This window comes from Indicator indicator, chromosome 3 (assembly GCF_027791375.1).
Source record: "Indicator indicator isolate 239-I01 chromosome 3, UM_Iind_1.1, whole genome shotgun sequence".
NCBI lineage: Eukaryota > Metazoa > Chordata > Aves > Piciformes > Indicatoridae > Indicator > Indicator indicator.
Window position 1 is genome coordinate 38898235 of NC_072012.1, and position 19903 is coordinate 38918137.

The window sequence follows — 19903 nt, forward strand, 5'->3', positions numbered from 1 at the left end:
AGTCCCTGAAGATATGGCCTTGCCCTGCCCCCTCAGTATTGCATGTTCTGCAAAGGTCACTACGACATACACTGCTGGCTCTAGAGCCTCCCTCCAATGTAAAACCAATGCAGCTGCACAGACACTTTTGGAAACCTACCCTGGCAGTAAGCATTAGCCATGATTAGAGCGCTTTTGTCAGATTGGATACATAGCCATTCCTGTCCTGTATTCCTGGACTGCCATAAGACTTCAGTGAGGTTTCAATTTAATTTTTTCAAACCAGGACTGTCCAATTCACCTGAAGAACAGAGCTGCAGGTTCCAGGGAACATGTCCAGAAAAGGGCCATGTGGATGATCAGAGGGCTGGAGCACCTCTCCTATGAGCACAGGCTGAGAGAGTTGGGGTTGTTCAGTTTGGAGAAGAGAAGGCTCCGAGGAGACCTTATTGTGGCCTTCCAGTATCTGAAGAGGGCCTTCCAAGAAAGCTGGGGAGGACTTTTTAGGGTGTCAGGTAGTGATAGGACTGGGAGTGATGGATGAAAGCTAGAAGTGGGGAGATATAGATTAGACATTAGGAAGTAGTTCTTCACCACAAGGGTGATGAGACACTGGAAGAGGTTCCCCAGGGAGGTGGTGGAAGCCCTGGCCCTGGAAGTTTTTAAGGCCAGGCTGGATGTGGCGCTGGGCAACCTGATCTAGTGGAAAGAGTTCCTGCCAATGGCAGTGGGGTTAGAACTAGATGATCCTTGAGGTCCCTTCCAATGCTGACAATTCTGTGATTCAATCAAACAAGGAATACCTGAAGCACTTACAACTAGGTGGCTACTCATCTGACTCATCTTGGACCATCAGCATTGTGAATGTAAGCACTTAAGACTAAGGGGATTGTTTTTTTCTTTGTCTTTTTGTTTTGTTTGTTTCTTGTTGTTGGTTTGGCTTGATTTAAATCTTGTAAATCTTCTATTTTACATCAGCCTACTAAAAAGTTTTGATCAATGGAAAAAATTCCTTTTCTATCTGTAAAGATAACATGCTTAATTTGTTGTTGGATTTCCTGTGTATTTTATTTTAGACTTGGACAAGTATTTCCTACACAGTTAGGCAGAGAATCAATATTCAAACAAAAATTTAATGACTAGATGGATGTGAAAAAAAAGAAGGATTTAAATATTGGCTTTCTTCAAAAGCAAAGATCCTTCTCATCCTTTTATGTTACATCGTCATCTATGTAACTAGCATTACATGCTACCTTAATCAAGCACTTTTAAATCTTCTGTTTGCATGAAATGAAATTCAGATCATACAATTTCAGTACAAATGCTGGCAAATAATTCCCTAGAAACAACAGCAGGAGAAAAGTTTTCAAAGTATAGAACAAGCAACTATAATAAATTAACCTGCAAGGTAAGAAACATTGCCCACAATAACAATAATAAATAACTACCCTTTGTTAAACAAAATAACTACCCTTTGTTAAACAGAATTTCAGCTGACTCACATGTCCTCAATACCAGAGAGATTCCTGTCCTTAAACAGTTATAAATATAATCTTAAAGGTTTAATCGAAACCATAAAAGTGTTTAAAAATAAATGCTTGCAAAATAAAGCAATACACTTAATTTATCACACATACAATGCATAGCATGTTCGTCTTGCACAACTATATTTGCAAAAAGGTAAAAGTAGTGATTTGGCCACAGCTTGCCTCTTACATGTCTGATACACAATTCCAGTCAATAAGAATGTTTCCTTCTAAATTAAGTAATTTTGCCCTCTGCAAAATCTTTCAATGTATCATCTCTAAATACTTCACATGCCAGTTAACAGTTTAGGTTTCATTAATTTAGTAACCACTTCAAGATAAGGAAGATAAAAAGTTTCAGGTAATTTTTGTCATCTGTGAATAATGTAGGCCAGAAATGTTAAAACTCTGCAAAGCTTCTAATTATAAAAGCCTTTCAGAAAATCCAGCTCTGAGTTCAGAGTGACATAAAAACAACAAGCGACAGAACATGTAAGCATGAAAATTAGAATATTCATACTATCTTGATAATTAATTCTACTGTCCCTAAAAGATTTTCCAGGAATTTCAATCACAAAATGTAGACTTAAAAGACGCCTGAATACTCTTCCCTTTTATTCTACAGTAGTAAGTAACTTCAAGCACAGCACAGAATTACTTAACCTCCTGCTATGACACATCACGAAAACACCACATGTCCCTTGTTCCTCAATAGCTTTTCCTCTCTGAAGCCTAATTTAGGTTGCAGAGTTGCATTTCTTTTATATTTAAATCACCTAATTTAATCTTTATAATATTTGGTCTTCTTTCTTCTAAAAAAAAGAAATTGTGGATTTGGGTTGTTAGCCTGTTATATTTTCAGTAGTCACAGAGCAATGTCTATTCAAAGAGTTCTCTTTCATAAGGATGCTCTACTGATATTTTGTAATTAGAGCACAATTATACAGGAATTAAGAGTATGCATATTGGGTTGTAATCATTAAACAGGAAGCTGAAGAATGAGTTCAGAAAGGAAACTACTAGTTCAGATATTAAGTATCACAGAGGCTGTAGTTATTTCAAATACTCCTTAACCTCTCTTTCAGTCAAATACTACTTAGCTTGGATGACTCAAGATAGCTGAAACTATTATCTTAAAGTTAAATGCAGAAACACAAATAAAAGATACTAAAAATCTGTAGGTAGAAATATTTTCAATTATTTAAAAATACCTTTGTAGTTAAAAAAAAAAATTAACCATAAGGAATATAAGTAACTTTCTAGTAACTCAGCTTTGGATAAGTCATCCTTTTTTAAAATATACTTTTCTTGTTTTAACAGACAATAAGTTACAGAATGTTGCCAACTCATATCAAGAAAATATCCACATTTAAGTATCTTTTTCCAGTGAGTTTTTTCACTCAACGTTAATTAATGTTATCTTCAACAACTTAATCCCTCTTTCAGTGCATCTAGCCTATAGCACATTTCTGCCCTCCACAAGCCTGACTTCCTAATGCATTACTACATGCTGAGTCATAAGGTCCTCTCAATACTTGGTGCCCCCTCTTTGCTCTGGTAGTGATCTTCCTGAGGCTTAACCTTCCTGACTGGGGAAAGTACAACTGCACTTAGCTCTTCTGCTGCTTGACCTCCTTCCATTCAAAATTGAACATGGTCAAGGACAACATAGTCCTTATGGCTCAATACATGTATGTGGCTTTACTTATATGACATTCCATGCAATTGGGGGCTTATGGAGAGCACATTTTCCACATATTTTCTCCTGATTGATGTGCAGAATAAAAATTTCTGTAAGAATTCAATCTCCAATGAAATCTGAACATTTCTCTTAAAAAATGCAAGTTGAATAAAAAACCACATCTTGTAACCATTTTATACAGAAATCCTAGCACTTGTCTCAACATTGGCTTAAGTAATATTTCCCATATGTCAGGTCTTTCTGAAAATATAAAACTACAGTAAGAAGCTGAATTGATTACTATTGTTCAAAGTCATTCCCTAACACTGTTAACTAGGATTCACCTGTTTGGCCTTTTTTTTAATAGCAACAAAGTTCTGTGAGGATTAGCTTGACAAAACTCCTGGTGCTTTCTGTGGCACAGGCAGACCCTGGCACAGGCATTCCATCAGTTCCTACCAAATTAAGGCTCATTCTGCAGCTGTCATGCACAAATTCTCTAAAAGCCTTTTTATTCTTTTGCTCTTATTATTCATTGAAAAGCTGAAGCCCCTGGATTATTTGGACAGATTTTGTTCTAAATTTTCTCAACCTTTTATTTCAAGGAAACATTTTGTGTAGTTTTGCAGGTAGCTCAGTGGGCTTCTGGATAACGAAAACCCGGCCAGTAAATGGAAAGGCTGTAACACTTTCTCCTTGTATTCATATTAGATATAAAAGGACTTACACTACAAATGACTGTGACTAAAAGCACTACTGTAACTGTACTGGTTTTGGTTGGGACAGAGGTAATTTTCTTCAGAGTAGCTAGTAGAGTGCAAAGTTTAGGTTTGTAACTGAAACACTGACTAGAAGTGTTGATAACACAGCAGTTACTGAGCAGTGCTTACACACAGCAGTGCTTTCTATTTCTCACTCCACCAGTGTGTGGGCCGGGAGTACAGAAAAGGTTTGGAGGGAAGACAGCTAGGACAGCTGACAGTAACCAAAGGGATATCCCAGACCATACAACATTGTGCTCACCAATAAAAGATATGGGGACGAAGGAGGGAAGGGAGGCAGAGTGAGGGATTTTGTCTTTCCAAGTAACCATTACACATAATAGGGCTCTGGGCATGGACAAACATCTGATGTCGATGGAAGGTAATGAATGAATTCCTTAGTTTTCCTTGTTGGTGGAGCTTTTGCTTTATGTATTGAAATTACTTTATATTAACCCATGATTTTTCTACACTTTTACCCTTTCACTTCTCTCCACCATCCAACCCACCAGGTGGCAATGAATGGGCCTCCTGGGGATAAGCCACAACAGTAGCACTGAAAAAGGATAAAATATATTACAAATGTTAACAAGTATTTTCGTGAGTGGTCAGGAAGATCAGTTTAAAAAAAAAAAAAGAGAGAACCTACTAAAAAAATGTTACCTAGCTGAAAGTTACTTCAACTTTTCATTTGCCATATTAGAACTAGCCCTTCTCTTGCCTACCTCCTCCCTGTTAGCTGCATCTTCTCAGAGGTTCTTGTAATGCTTGAGCACGAAATAGGCATTTTTTAGCTGAAAGTATTTAAAAGGTTTTCTTTAAGTATGTAGTTACACTAATGATATTTTTCAGTCACTTCATTGAGTATAGCTTCATTTCAAAAGTTCAGTGTTACATGACATTCCTCTGGTGTTCAGAAAACGTCGTCTTTGCCACTTTTCCAAATGTGATTCTGCAGCTCCAGCAAAGGAAGGAAAGAAGGCTAGGCTAAGAGGACTCAAAGACTTCATCCAGTCCATCATGCTGCTTAGACTTTGGATCATTTATACCTCTCCCACTCCTGGCAGCAGCTTGTCAGTCTTGTCTTCAATGACAGGGATGACATAGCCTCCTTTGCATGCATTTTTCCACCATATAACCATCTTTATAGTTATAAAAAGTATCTTAGGATTTAATGGCTATCTCTCTTACTGTTAAATAAGGTGGTTACTTTTCATTCTACCCTTAGAAGACTTGGAAACAGTCACCTCTTTATAACCACTGATTATGTGCTGGAATAATATCACATTCAGTCTATTCTTCTATAGACTTAGTCTTGGAAAACAAAGCTACCCCAGCCTTTCCTTGTCACTTTATCCAAGTCTCTCACCATTTATGTTGCTGTCCTCTGAACACTCCGTCTGCATGTTTGTTAGAAGGAGGTATCCAAGACTGAATGCTGTGCACCAATGAAAGCATTAGTTGAAATATGCCATGACAAAAAGCATATACCAAATAAGCACATACTCAAATACTATTCTTTCTGTTGAAATTCTTTGCAGCCTTCCCGCTTTACAGTGTTCTAGATGACATTTGAAAGACAAGATCTAAAGTGAAAACTACTTTCTGCAGCAATATTTAGAATCATACTGCAAACATCACAGGATCTTTGATGTAAATTTATTACAAAAGCACTTTCCTTCCTAGAAGTGTGTTTCTGTTTAAGCAGTGGAAAAAGGCTCTAAAACTACTCTCAAAGTGGTTAAAGACTCCACACAGGATTGGATAGAAATACAGAATATATTGGAAGATTAAATGGAAGATTAATTGGAAGATTAAGGGATTCATGACTACAATCTACAGTGCAAAGCATAAAATACACAAAAATCCACAATCTGGGTTTAACCCCATCAGGCAAAAGCCTTCCTCAAACATCCACCAACCAGGCAAAAACACTCAGGCCTCAAATGCATCCTCCATGCTAAGCCTTTCTGCAACCCCATTACCGAACCCCTGTGATGCAGTTAAAACTCAGCTCACCAGCTTCAGGTCCCTGCCAAGGCCACTCGAGGCCTCACTGCCCCAGAAAGATAAGGGAGATAAGGGAGAGAGGGGGAAAGGGGAAAGGGAGAAGAGAAGGGAGTAGAGACTGACTCTGCAGCCAGTTTTATACTGGAGACACAGGGCATTATGAAAATGAAATAACATAACTTCCTGTGTCCACCCACTGGCCTGGATTCTCTGGACCTCCTGGAGGTCTCAACTCGGTGTTTTGTCTTTTTTTTTGAAAGACACCCTGTCAAATCATGACAAAATGTAATACATATATCCAGGAGGGTTACAATACTACCTGAGATCCAAACGCCACATAGATGACATCCCTACAACACAATTTACCTGCATTTCAAAACTCAGTAGCATTTTTTAAATCAAGCAAGACTGTACCTGCAATAACCAAATGCACAGTAAGCTGCCAGCTGAGCCCAGTGCATTCCATCTGGTCCCCTTCTCTGAAGCTGATAATTACTGCTGAGTGAGGTCTACTTTTCGAAAGCTCCAAAAGCCTCCACTATTACTGCAAATTCCTCCCTGTCTGCTGCCTTTGTATAAGGAAATACAGCACCCCTTGAATCTGTTTGACCAATTTGTGTATCAAATTGCAAAAGTGAGAAACTAGTACCCCTCATGTTTCAGAGAGGTGCAACACAAACCTGAATATGCTTTGCAAAGTTCAGTCCACAGCACAGCTTTGGCTGCCATGACTGACAAATGGCCCCCCCAAGGTCAGTGACATGGTAAATCTCCAGATTCCTACTATCTGACTTGTCAAAACCATTTGCAAAGCATGCCATGAGGTATCACAGCACATCTGCAGACCAAATCAGGTATAGACAACCCAGCAATGTATGTTCCATTCACACCTCTAAGTCAAACAGGTAATTGCAATGCCTGTTGTACTTTTCCAAGCTTTAAACAGAGAGAGATAAAAAATGTGGATATTCTTCTGTTCAAAATCTACAGCAAGACTTCACAGCACAAGCTGCCAGTTCTAGCCACAAAAAAGGTCACAATTTTTAGCTGCTGGAACTACTATCACCTAAAAAAATACAAATTTGTGTCAACTGTCCAAGACTGAATCCTCCATGAACTTACCAGAGCTGCCCAAAGTCTGATTCCTTGCTAAGCCTGGATGGACCACGATTTCTGATTCCTTGCTAATCCTGGATGGGCCATGATTTCTCATTCCTTGCTAATCCTGGATGGACCACGATTTCTGATTCCTTGCTAATCCTGGATGGACCACCATTTCTGATTCCTGGCTAATCCTGGATGGGCCATGAGTTCTGATTCCTTGCTAATCCTTGATGGGCCATGATTTCTGATTCCTTGATAATCCTGGATGGGCCATGATTTCTCAACAACCTTTCCTCGCCTGAATTATTGATATAATTTCTTACAGCCTCTGACATCTCCAAGCCTTTCTCCATACAATATATGCCACAATACTGCTGTGACTTGTAGAGATATTTTTGAGTACAAATGTAGGCAGGCTTGAGAGTTTCAGATCCTCTTTATTCTTCTGTGACTGGATTTTCCAAAAATATCCTAACATCTCAATTGCAAAGTTTAACACCTGAGTTTAGATACTGCAGAGAACAATCATGTTTTTCTAGTTAGCACTGAGATAAACTTAACACACAACATTTCATTTGATACTATTTTTATCAATTTTAATCAAAATTACTGTGCGTATAAGAACACCTCTTCTCTGTTAGGGTAATTTTAAAGTGAAAGTGATGTTCTGAGTTATCAAAATTCTTCAGTTGCAAGATCATTTTCTTCCCCAGCAATTTAATCTCAATTACTTGTAATTAATGAAAAAAAAAAAAAAAATTTTGAAATACAATGTATGATAGATTTCTATACTGAAAACTTGTGTTAAAGGCCAGTTCCCTCATTATTTTTCATGACGGTAAAAATTTGCCTTTTGGAAGCTGTTCTCCTCAACACAGAAGCCCACAAAGGGTGCCCCCCACACAAAGTAGCTGGCTTTATATACTGCTGGTATTGGAATGGAAACTAGAGAGCAACCTGCTCAAAGTATTATCATCTGCAGCCTGTATCATGACCCAAGATAGGAATATCTGAAATTCAGTCCTTACAACAACTAAAGGAAGCAGATATAATTTCTGATAACGAAACCGCAATCTTCCCAGTCAGCAACCCTTTCTTTGTTTTACCTACATAATACATGTAGCACAATTAGATCTTCAAAGAAGCTTTCAGCTATTACAATAACACAAGAACAACAGAACTGCCAAAACAGTTGCAACATTGTTTTAGTAATTGTAGTATTCGGCTTTTGTACTGTCTGTATCTCTAGATTCTGATGCATATTTATTTATATCATAGTTCTTTGCAAGGGCTTGTTGTGATAGTAATTCAGTGTCCAAAGAACTGTATTTCAAAGGTGCTACTTCAGGTGTCCTCACTAAGGAAACTTTCTTTTACTGTAAATGACCGATCATTAATAACTACCTATCCTGCATTTTCTTCTCTTTTTTTCATCCAAAGTCTCATTACTCTTCATTTAAGAAATTCATTTATTTACAACTTACAGGGGATAAGACTTTGTTCAAAGTTCTACCCATTTTCTTTCAAAAGAAAAATGTTATCAAACTTGTTTGGAGGCGACTCCAATACAGTGTTGCTATGAAGAGTGAAAACTCCTTACGCCAGGTAAGTATTATCAAGCTTTAGAGACACCCAAGAACTGCTAAAATTAAACAAAGGACTTTCATAACATTTCACAAGACATAAAGTCTACAAAAATGCTAATCACATAATTCAGAAAATCTGGGCCCAAGTGATATTCAAGTCTAAGTTTTATAACAAGGATCTAAATCTGATTCAAAATTTGGGCAAGTCAATACTGCTTTACAGGGAGGGGCTACCAACTTCCCATTTTCTGTAAAGTATAATACAAGGCATTAGGGAACAATTACATTGTTATCTAGTGTCATATTTCACATGGATTGGGGAGATATTTCAGTGAGTGTTGATGGAAGGCTGTGTGGCACAGTGAAAAAGGACGTAAATAAAACAATGAATAGAATAGTGGCAAAAATATAAAAAGGCTAGAAAAAGAGGTAAATCCTTCAAGGAAAAGTAGTATCATACTTTATTAGACTTCAACATGAATAGTTAAGTTAAAGCCTGAAAATCAGACTTAGCCCTCATGACCTGTGCCCCAGTTATTACTTTCAGGTTTCAGCTTCCCTAGAAGAGCTCACTAGTAGACACAACAGTAACCTTAACAGAAAACCCCCTACCAGTGGCAGGCATACTAACACTGCTACATGGCAGCATTATTGAGATACAAAAACGAGCTTTATGCTAATTGAAGATTATTTTATGCTTCTGTTAATTTCTTCTCCAGATTTTGAAATTTTTAAAAATAATAATTACAGTTTGATGAGCTGATTAGTAAGTGCTCCTTGAACAGTAATAACATTTCACAATTGGCATCTCATTTCACATAGTTCCTTTATAGGTGCCACTTCATCTCTCGATTACAGTAAAAAATTGAGTTGTGTGGTTATTCTTCCTGCCTTATTTGCTCCTGATTTTAATCCACTGCATCTGGTTACCACCTGAGAATCAGAGAAACAATAGGTTTGCTTCCTTTCAGCAGGCATTTGACAGGCTCTACTATCTCATGTGCAGGTGTTAAGCATCATGGAAGGGTCTGCATGTCCCTCTGTCAAGAACTTTGCTGTCAGCCCTCATTCAAGAAACATTATCACTGTAATTAATGACAGAATATATGATGCTTCTGTGATCAGTTTATTAATAGCTGGGAGAGAATGAACAGAAACTACATGGCTTAGCCAGCATTCCTGCAACAACACATCTTGTATGTGTACCTAACTTTTATCATCTTTCAGTTCAATGACACATAAAACAGACAGCTGGCCGAGGCAAAACACAACTAAAATACAGGAATAGTGGTAAACTAAAAACCAACCAACCAAAACAAAAACCCCAAAATTCGAGAATTTTGCCTTACCTTTTCCCTCTGAAATCAGTGGCAAACAAGAACACAGCTAGAACCTCACTGGGTCTTTCTGAAAATCTTAGTTTTCAAGTATAAATTCGTGTTTACAAGACTGAACAGCAATCCTGCTCTTTGCCTTTGACAACCTCCTACAAAGTACTTGGTACAGTGACACGGCACCCATTACACCATGGCGGATGGCAAATTGTTGACTTGGCCAGAATTTAGCAAATCTCATCTTTCTTTATTCCATGGTCATATTACAACAGTAAAACCTTCAAGCATTTACAGCGTGCAGCAGCACTGGAGACAGTGAGTAAAGCACAAGCATCAAGAAAAGAGCAGCAGAAACAGACAGGAGATCTCAGGGAAATCTAGTGTGAGCTTGAGAAATGCAAGGGGTTTACTCTGTGTGTCCAGTCAATGGATACAATAGTGGACATGTTTTCCAAACAGAAAAGATGTATCTGTGTCTATTCATCAGCTTTGTTTACAAACCTCTACAAAACCCAAACAGCAACCCAAAGCAAATATATTTCTTCTTCCAGCAACCACAGTTTAACAGACTGCATCACAGGGAAGACAGCCTCCTGTCTCCTGTGAAGCCTGAGAAAACTAAACAAATGCATAGAATAACATCATCTACATTCTCACTGAAAAGTAAAGTTCACCCATGAGATTGGTGTTTTATTCATAGATCTTCATAGTAAAAGTTGGACCATATTTTTAACATGATGGAGGATCTGTTGTATGGAAGCTACATTTGCACAGTCAAAGGAGTTGCACAGAAAAAAGCCTTTGTTTCTATTCTTTTCACATTTTAATTCTTGATTTTATGCATTCTACTTTTTTTATTTGAAGAGACAGGGTCTTTCTAGTTACAAAAGTAACTAGAGATAATACAGTTTAACAACAGTAGACAATTAGTTCTAGCCAAGTTTGCAAAAACCCAAACACAAGCAGAAGAAACGCTGGATCCCATCTGATTTATCATTTTTAATCAACTGTAAGAAAACAATAGCTTGGAAATTAAAGTAATAACAAATACAGGAGCTCTGTGCATCTATCTCCTCTAAAAACAGTACTGCTTCGCTTTTTCATTTGATTTAAAAAATAAGCCTTTGTATTGAAGATATACCGGAACAATATGGTATTATGAGAAATACTGCAAACTTTTTAGAAGCATACAAAAATATTGAACTCCTTCTATGGCACTTAACTAATTGCCAACTAATAAATTAAGAAACACAATATAATTATTTTAAATATTGATTGGCATGAAAACATGTATGGGTATTTTGTAGCTAATAAGAAATACAACGTTTTACCTACCTTCACATGTTGAATTCTAGTTTGTTTTCAACCTAAAGAACTCCTCTGTGTATTTTCAATTTACTTACAGATCAGTTTTCCAAACATTACAATCAAGTGCATAAATGTGAGCATGCATACAGGCTTCTAACAGACTAATTCGACAGGAAATCTGTGCCCAGTCCTGCTCTCACTGAAGTGAAAGGGCCACAGACAGATGCATCCTAGAACACACAATCAATCTAGCAGTCTACCGTAGTGGATCCATCAGTCTCCCACAATTGCCAGCATCCAAAGAAAGGAGTAGGAACTCCCATAATACAGAACTACAGAACATCTTATTCACTTCCTAACTCAGGACATATTAACCAAAATATTTGTATACTAATCTTCCTATGTGTTAGGAAATGTTAATATTTCAACATTATGCTCAGTAACTTAAATTTGGATCTCAAAACCACTTTGAACCAATATTTATGGGTTGTGACTGGGGTTTTCGAAACTGCTGTATATATACCAGCACCTCAGAATGATTTTCATATGGATCTGACCACCATGAATCTTTCAGCTTTTCAGAAAGTTATAACTCTGCCATTCCTTTAATTCTCATTAAATGGCTCTATGTATTTAGGAATGGTATTCAAGATCACTAGCTATGTTTTCCCTTTTCCCCTTCCATGATATTCTGAAGTGTGTTTTTTCGTTTGTGTTTTTTGCTTGGTTGCTGTTGGGGGGGTGAGGGGTTGTGTTATTGATAGGGAAGAGGGAAGTTAGTCTTGGTTTTGGGGTTTGTTTTTTTTTGTTTTGGTTTTGTTTTATCTTATGTGTCCTCTCTAAATGGAGGGCCTGAACATTCTGCAAATCTCTTCATTCCAGGAGGTGTTCTAGGAATATAAAAAACTATGATATGTCTTTGATATTAAGAGACAAAAGACACAGACAACTGAGGATCATAATGTAATGTTCAGTCTTTTGTCACTGACTAAATGGAACAGCCCCGAGCCACAAAATTATAGCTCCAGCCAGAGGTTCAAAAGTTGTCTTTGAGCCTTATCACCAAAGAATATCGTAGGTTAAGAGAAACCAAGAGTTAATTGATATAACCACAAAGAAAAGCCTTCCAGAAGCTAGAGAGTCTCAGGGGGACAGGCAGTTCATCCCAGGATATTGTAATCTGTTACTGTATTTGGTTTTCCCCTGTTTCTCTATTTCAGGGAGCGTACAGCCAAAGCTTGCTCTCTCTGCTGTCCATCTCAGGATGCACACATCTTATGATTTGTGGGGGAGAGTCTTTCTCCTGGCCTTGGCTGGCAGCAAATTTCCAGCTATGCAGCTGGGCCTGTTGAAGCCTGCGGTAGGCCTGGGTCTGGTCGGGGGCAGTTTGGCTGCTCTTGGGCTGCTGAGGCTGAGTGGGGTGGAGGTTTCTGGAAGGCTCTGCCCTGGTAGGCACAGGTGTATTTCTTTTACCTGAATGCCTTTTGTATATATTTTTAAATAGAACTTCCATTTAAACTTCCAATGCAGTGTGGGGCATTTTTTTCCGAATTTACTCCTTAAGAAGGGGTAAAATATCTTTTCTGTCCTTTTGCCCTTAGCAGCTCATGGGTCAAAACTTGGACAGAGAACTACCTATTCCAGTCATCCAATGTCACTAGGTGCTGCTTTTATCAGTATGATCTTTTCTTTTTTTTTTTTTTTCTGTTCAAGAGCTTCCCCTCATGAAAACAATGTCACTAAAATGTCATATGGAGTTCACTGCAACACAAAAATTAATCAATGTAAAAACTCCTCCTTTTTTTTGAAAAGTAGATAGTTCCTCCTACCTTTTAAAAAAAAAATAATTTAAGGACTTTAAACATTAGCTTTCCTTAATAACAGACACATTAATTGTAAGCACAAAGCCACAAAACATGCATAAAAAAGAAGGGTTAAAATGCAACTGTATTTCACAGACACAAGTATGAGTCATTAAATTAAATTTTCACACATACATTATAACTCATTTATTAATTCAAGCTGTACAGGCAACATAGCACCAAAATGCAGAAATTTCCTCTAAACTTAAACAACGGTACACAAATATTTCACTTTTGGAAACAAGTTTGTTTTGTTTTGTTTTTCATTTCTATAAAATCCACTATCCCAAGTCTGCTTTATGACATTATCTGGGTAGTGACTTATATTATTAGTTATCTCTGAAAAGGCACCTCTCATTTCCAAAGTTTAAAAAAAAAAAAAAAAGAATAGCATACATTAACATTAAGATTTCAGCCAGTGAGCTATTAAATACACATGCTGTATTGATAATGAGGTATTCTGAAGTTAGACATTAGGCACCAGCAGAAGTAGAGATAAAAACCTGAAGCAGGTTTTGAAAACCAAATTCACTGATTCTGAATTCCCTTTTAATATAAAAGATTATATTTAAAGATATAAATACTTTTTACATATTAGAAAAAGAGAACGAAGGCACTTATACACAGCAAAATTTTCTGCGTTAAAATGAACACAAATAAATATTTCAGCTATGCAAGTTTGGGCTGCTTCTACTCCTGCAGAAGTCAATGGGATGCCTGGCAGTAACAATACTGGAAGGGGAGTGGGATCTCAGTTCTTTAAAAAATTGGGTTTTATCCATTAAAGATAATAATAGATTTCTTCCACTAGTGCAAAAAAAGAGTACTGTGTTCAGTTTTGAACACCTCAGTACAAGAAAGACATCAGTCTGCTGGAGTAGGTCCAGAGAAGAGTGGGTGTTGGTCTCTTCTCCCAGGTAGCTCGTGACAGAGCAAGAGAGAATGGCTTCAAGCTGCACCAGAGGTGGTTTAGGCTGGACATCAGGAAAAAAAATGCAACCTAAAAGGGTTGTCAGGCATTGGAACAGGTTGCCCAGGGAGGCAGTGGAGTCACTGTCCCTGGATGTGTTTAAAAGTCATGTAGTTGTGATGCTGGGGATATAGTTTAGCAGTGCACTTGGTAGAGTTAATGGTTGGACTCATCGATTTTTTAGGTCCTTTCCAATTTAAATGATTCTATGAAATAAAGGTATATGGACATGCTTAACGACTCCAGCCTCCAGAGAGCATCCAGTCACTAACAAGTCCTCTATGTTACAGTCTATTGTATGACAGAAAGGCATCAGATGGGCAGAGCTACTGCCAAACTATCACAAAGCCACTTGTCCTAGGCTACAACATTCCTGTGACTAAAGCTTTTACTGTATAATAGTCATTCATACTGAATGTTTTTCTCTGTTTAAACAGGAACAAAAATTAACTGAGGTTTGTGTGTTGGCAGCACTCAAACCAGCTGAATTACTAGAAAATGACATCATATTTAATTTGTAAGCCTGCTTTTATTTCCTGAATCTCCTATGTCTGTTCTTGCACAACACTATATAAGAGAGTGATGAAATTAAAGTTATTACAGAATACCCTTAGAGCGTTCAACCATATATAAAAGAGGCTACAAAGTCTGATAACAGTTGCATTCTAAACAGTTTTTGAAGGATTAAAATGGCTTTATATGTTAACTGAGACACAAATCAACATGAAAATCTTTGCAAAACTAAGCCATATGTAAATTTATGTAAATAAATATGTAAAATTTACAACACATTCCAATAGTTTACAGGTAACTTACTAATGCATGACAAATTGCATCACTCAGGGAACAAACAGGCTGTGTGAATAATTTCCTATGTAAAAGGAAAATATTTGAGTTCAAATGCAACTGCATGCTGAATGCCTTGCTTGTCTTCTCAGCACCTGAATTATATACATTAATTGAGCATTAGCAAGCCACCACTAATTATTTGGCTCATGGCTAAATAGGATACTATGGGGTCTGTTAAACACAAACCCAAAACTCCCTTTTGCAGAGTGGAAGAAAGAGATAACTGTGGTAATTTACTAATCCAAACTTTCAATGTAAAGTCCCTTTGCAATAAATTAGAATTGATTATAGAAATACTAATAAATTATTTAAAGTTTAAATTGGACAGTATTTTAAAAATGTTTCCATGTTAATTGAAAAAAAGAAACAAATTACATTTTTTTAAATAAAAAAAGTAATAAAACTGTTGTCCTAACTCATCTCCCAACAATGTTAATGAAGGTTTTAAACTGCTTTCAATGGAACCAGAACTGGATCCAACCTCCTTTGCTATTGTTCTCCTTAGAATTGAGCACAATAATAAATATTGTTGTGAAATTCACAGCTTGGGAAGTATAATGTACTCTATATTGCTGAATTAGCTATGATTACTTCAGTATGTTAATAATCTGCTAGTGGCAATTTTAAAGATTAATGGTGATTACTGCAGCCATTTTTACAGATTAATAGACAGGGACATATAGACAATAACATAGTTACATACATACATAATTATACATAGACAGGTTTAATTAGTCACTGCTTTAAAACCACAAATATAAACTTCTATACACAAATGTACATGTCAAATGGAGTCAAATGTTTTATGACAGAGTGTAATATACACGTGAGAGTTATTTTATACTGAGATATACTATTAGAAAAAGGTTATGCAATGAAGAGCTTTTTCTTTACAAATATAAATATTTAGATAATACTACAGCATAAATTACAGCATAGATTTTTAAATTTAAACAGAGATCAAATCACAACCTTTCAAAATAGAACAACCTATTAGGTATTGCTATTGGCTATGATGATTCCTGGTGATTTTCAAAATACTCCCTATGATGTCTTAAAGAGCATGACACTGTTCCCACCACAGTACATGGCTGTTTCCCATTTACTTCAGTGACTGCAGGAACTACTGCTTAATAAAACTACAGACTATATTACACATGCATTATTATTTCACAGTTCTCAAATAAAAATGTAATTTTTAAAAGCCAAGGGGAAATAGAGTGAGAAAGAACAAGACAGTGATAAGTATTAGTGAATGCTATCGTACCGATTTCCATGGTCCCCGATGCCATGAAACATCACCAGGGCAAGAATGCATATTACACTGTGCCATATTAGGTGGCTTGTCTAGAATTTCACAGTTTTGATCACCCAACATCTGGCCAGTAGGAAGCTGACAAATCACAAGTCTTGTCTTTATTCCATCTCCACAAGTTTGAGTACACTGAAATAAAGAATTTAATATGCAATATTTTTGTTCAAAGTCATCACATGCCATTAAAACAAAAAGATACAGCAATGATCAGTACATGTCTGTTTTCATATTCTCTGGATACTCAATTCAAGACTAAAGACTTTCAGTCTAATCTCATATAATGAAAAAAACAATTCTCTCACCAAAGCATTTACCAAACTACATTTTTATCAAGTGATTTTATACAAAGTCTCAGAGAATCTTGCTATTACTTACTATACTATTAACAAGTAACCGTTTGTGAGAATGCGTGTTTCTCTCTTTGATAGGAGGAAATGATGATAATTCATCCTGAAATTAGTTTTCCCTGCCATAAAAGAGAAAAACTCAAGCACTGGGCTCACTTTCTCACAGTCTAATTTATTCGAAGTGAAAAATACTTAGAGAATGCATTTTCTGGGTTTCAGTTTTCCTTTAATTCTGCACTACCTGAAAGAAACCCCCACCTAGTTCTGATTCCTAATGAGCTATCTGATCAAAATTGAGCATTTTCAAATAGGTTATGACTTTTCATTGTATCTTCAGAGTATTTTAGCTTAGACAAAAGCTGCAGCATATGCATTACCTGGATCCCAAGTCAACAGCTACAGACAGAAAAAAACCCATGACACTCAGACTGGCCTGGAGAACTAAATGGCTAGATCTGGCCAAAATGAGGGGGGGGAAATAAAAAAGACATCTGAGCAATTTATCTTCTTTTCCCAACTCTAGATATGGATGTATCAGGAGTAAGTAAAAAAGAGGGCAGGAATCACAAGAGGCTAGATTAGAATGAATGTCAAACTATTCAGCATTAACTCTTTCTGTAGTGTTTGAGCAAGGATGCATGGTCAGGATATGACATTACATGGGATGGAGAAACTGTTCTTTCTACATGTTCAATAATGTATAAAGTTTCATCAAAACATTCTAATTCAGGCACACATTTTAGATGCATGATTCTATCTCTGTATGTTTAATATGGAACTACAACTCAGTAGATGCTACTACTTGAAGTTATTCTAGTCAGTACCCAAGTTTCCCTACAGCTTCCTGTGTTCATTTTTTTCTTAGACTCACAATTACACTGAGGCTTTACTGACTATAATTAACCTTTCTGTTACACAAAATAATTTTGTATATATCTAGTCAAGATGCTACTGCAACACTTGTATGTTGTACATCCTTATCCTCACACAACGCTTACTTCTTTTGGATGTGTATTTATACTACCTATATTTACACTACAGTTCAGGATTTGATCAAAGAACAAAGTTTAGATAAACACGTTGAAACTCATTCTTTTCAATTAAGTTAAAAAATGTTATTCAGTTCCATGCACATTCAAATAGTTACGCTGCTATTTCTAAGCTTCCCCTTGAAAATGAAAGGATCTTACTTCTCCCCAGTTCCCATAGTTCCATCGTGGACAGGGTCCAGAATCACAGTGTCTTGACTCTGGAGGTTTTGTTGCCTCGTCACAATAGCTAGCACTTCTTCCTTCCTCATCTTGACATACCACAACACGACGGTGAAATCCACCTGCACAAGTACTAGAGCACTACCAAAGCAAGTAAGCACATCTGTCACTATTGCATACTCAGAAAAACGTAAGATATGTTGGTTAAAACAATTTCAAATTATTATATTTTATCATCAACTTTCAAACCTGAAATTTGCAAACAGAAATTACTACTCATTTTAACGCTAAAATCACAGAAAAACACCACTTTGAATTTATTCTTTGTAATTTTTTTTTCTAAATAAATGTGCTTCTCTTTTGACCAAATCTGTACTGTATGAACATTGCTAGAACTGTTTAACACACACACGAGAGAGCAAATTCATATGTTTACAAAAAAAAAATCTTACTGCTCCCCAGGGTCCAGTTCTCCACTGATATCCTCCCACGTTGTCTTGTGGATGGTGTTTTGGAAGGTAATCCATGTCTGGAAAATGGCTTGGATGGTCATCTATTTTTGGAACACGACGATAAACTACTGGACATGGAGGCATGTTACATTCTTGTTCTTTGGAAGGTCGGCCTTCAGGATCACAGTAATTCTCATTGATTTGTTGATGATAGTTGACACAGATAACTTGCCTTGTTATTATTCCACTATCACAGGTAACCGTGCACTGACCAAAAATTAACCCAACATTTGTGACAGAACATTGATAATTAATAACTAAAGACATTTATATTTTCTTTTGACATACAAAATTTCTACTCTGCAACTTCATATTCTGTGCAGGTGTGCTTGACGTCCCAAATTCTAACCAGAGACTTTGGCCAATGATCTAAACAGAAACATTTAAAAAAACCCCAATAAATTATAATTAATACTTACAGGGGACCAATTTCCAACTTGCCACTCTCCACATGGGCTAAAGCAGCTTGAAACTTCAGCTGGCCGTGGTAAATGAGCACAGTAGGATTCATCTGCTATTCCTCCATAAGCATCTCTGCAACTCACATAACGAGCTCGATCACCCTTCCCACAGGATGCAGAGCACTGTCAGAGAACAATCCAAGCTCATCACACTTTAGGAGACTAAGACCATGCAAGCATCTAAAATACTGTAGTACCTTAGTATATGCTTGTTTTTAAATGTTCTCCATACCTAGAAACTAATCAATGTTTAAAAAAATAACAAAACTTCTTTGCACACTTTCAATCATATGAAAGCCATTTTGTTCAGAATTCCAGCTCCTAGAATTCTGGGCTTTACCCTTCTTCTTTTTCCCTAGCTATATTTGAAGCACATAGAATTTGCTGGAAGTGTCCATTTCCCCCTTAAAAAACAGGTTCATAAAAAAATTCAGAATTCCTGGAAAATGTATTCCATGCAGATTTAAGGCTGAAAAAATACTAATGAGGGCTTTATGGAAAAATGTGTGAAGGAGGACTGGTCTGCAAGATGCAACTACTATTACGTTACATACTGGGGTCCATGATCCATATCTCCATTGGGTTGCCTTCCCCACATGAAGTAGAGGAAGAGATGTAGTCCATAATTTTGTCATGTCCAGGCAAGAGGGCAATTCACATTCCTGTGGGGATAAGAAAAAAGCTTTTGAAATACACATTTTGGAAGAGCCAAACATAATGCAATTGGCTCCCACAAGGAGAGACCCTTCCATTACAATAGGCTAGAAATACAAGTAAATACCATCTTCTAACATTTTCCTAACATTATTCAGAGGCTTTCAATTGAATTGTTTTGTTTCAATCAAGAGGCAACTTGCTGGAGACAAGAGGCATATGTATCACAGTGCCCTGTTTCATAGCCACATGCAGTACAGAAGAACTGAGCGAAGACAGAAGCTGTGCTGTCTTGTTCTTTATATCTTTAGTTACAGAGAAAATGAAATTGCCTGGTTTTAGCTGAGAGCCAAACAGGTACCACAATTCAAACTATAAAGCATACTCAAACCCAGTGTTTTTCCAATGGAAGTGGAAATAAACATGTAAAAAT

General features: G+C 36.9%; 1 protein-coding gene across 1 annotated transcript in view; it reads right to left on the bottom strand.

The window, feature by feature from the left end:
• The window catches only part of ADAMTS20 (ADAM metallopeptidase with thrombospondin type 1 motif 20), an 85738-nt gene that overhangs the window by 9229 nt on the left and 56606 nt on the right, over window positions 1-19903 (bottom strand). The window contains exons 24-28 of the mRNA XM_054400006.1: window positions 19371-19478; window positions 18775-18939; window positions 18296-18562; window positions 17823-17984; window positions 16238-16414 (exon numbers count right to left, since the gene is read on the bottom strand). Coding sequence (XP_054255981.1) covers window positions 16238-16414; window positions 17823-17984; window positions 18296-18562; window positions 18775-18939; window positions 19371-19478 — 879 coding nt within the window. The remainder of the gene's footprint in view (window positions 1-16237; window positions 16415-17822; window positions 17985-18295; window positions 18563-18774; window positions 18940-19370; window positions 19479-19903) is intronic.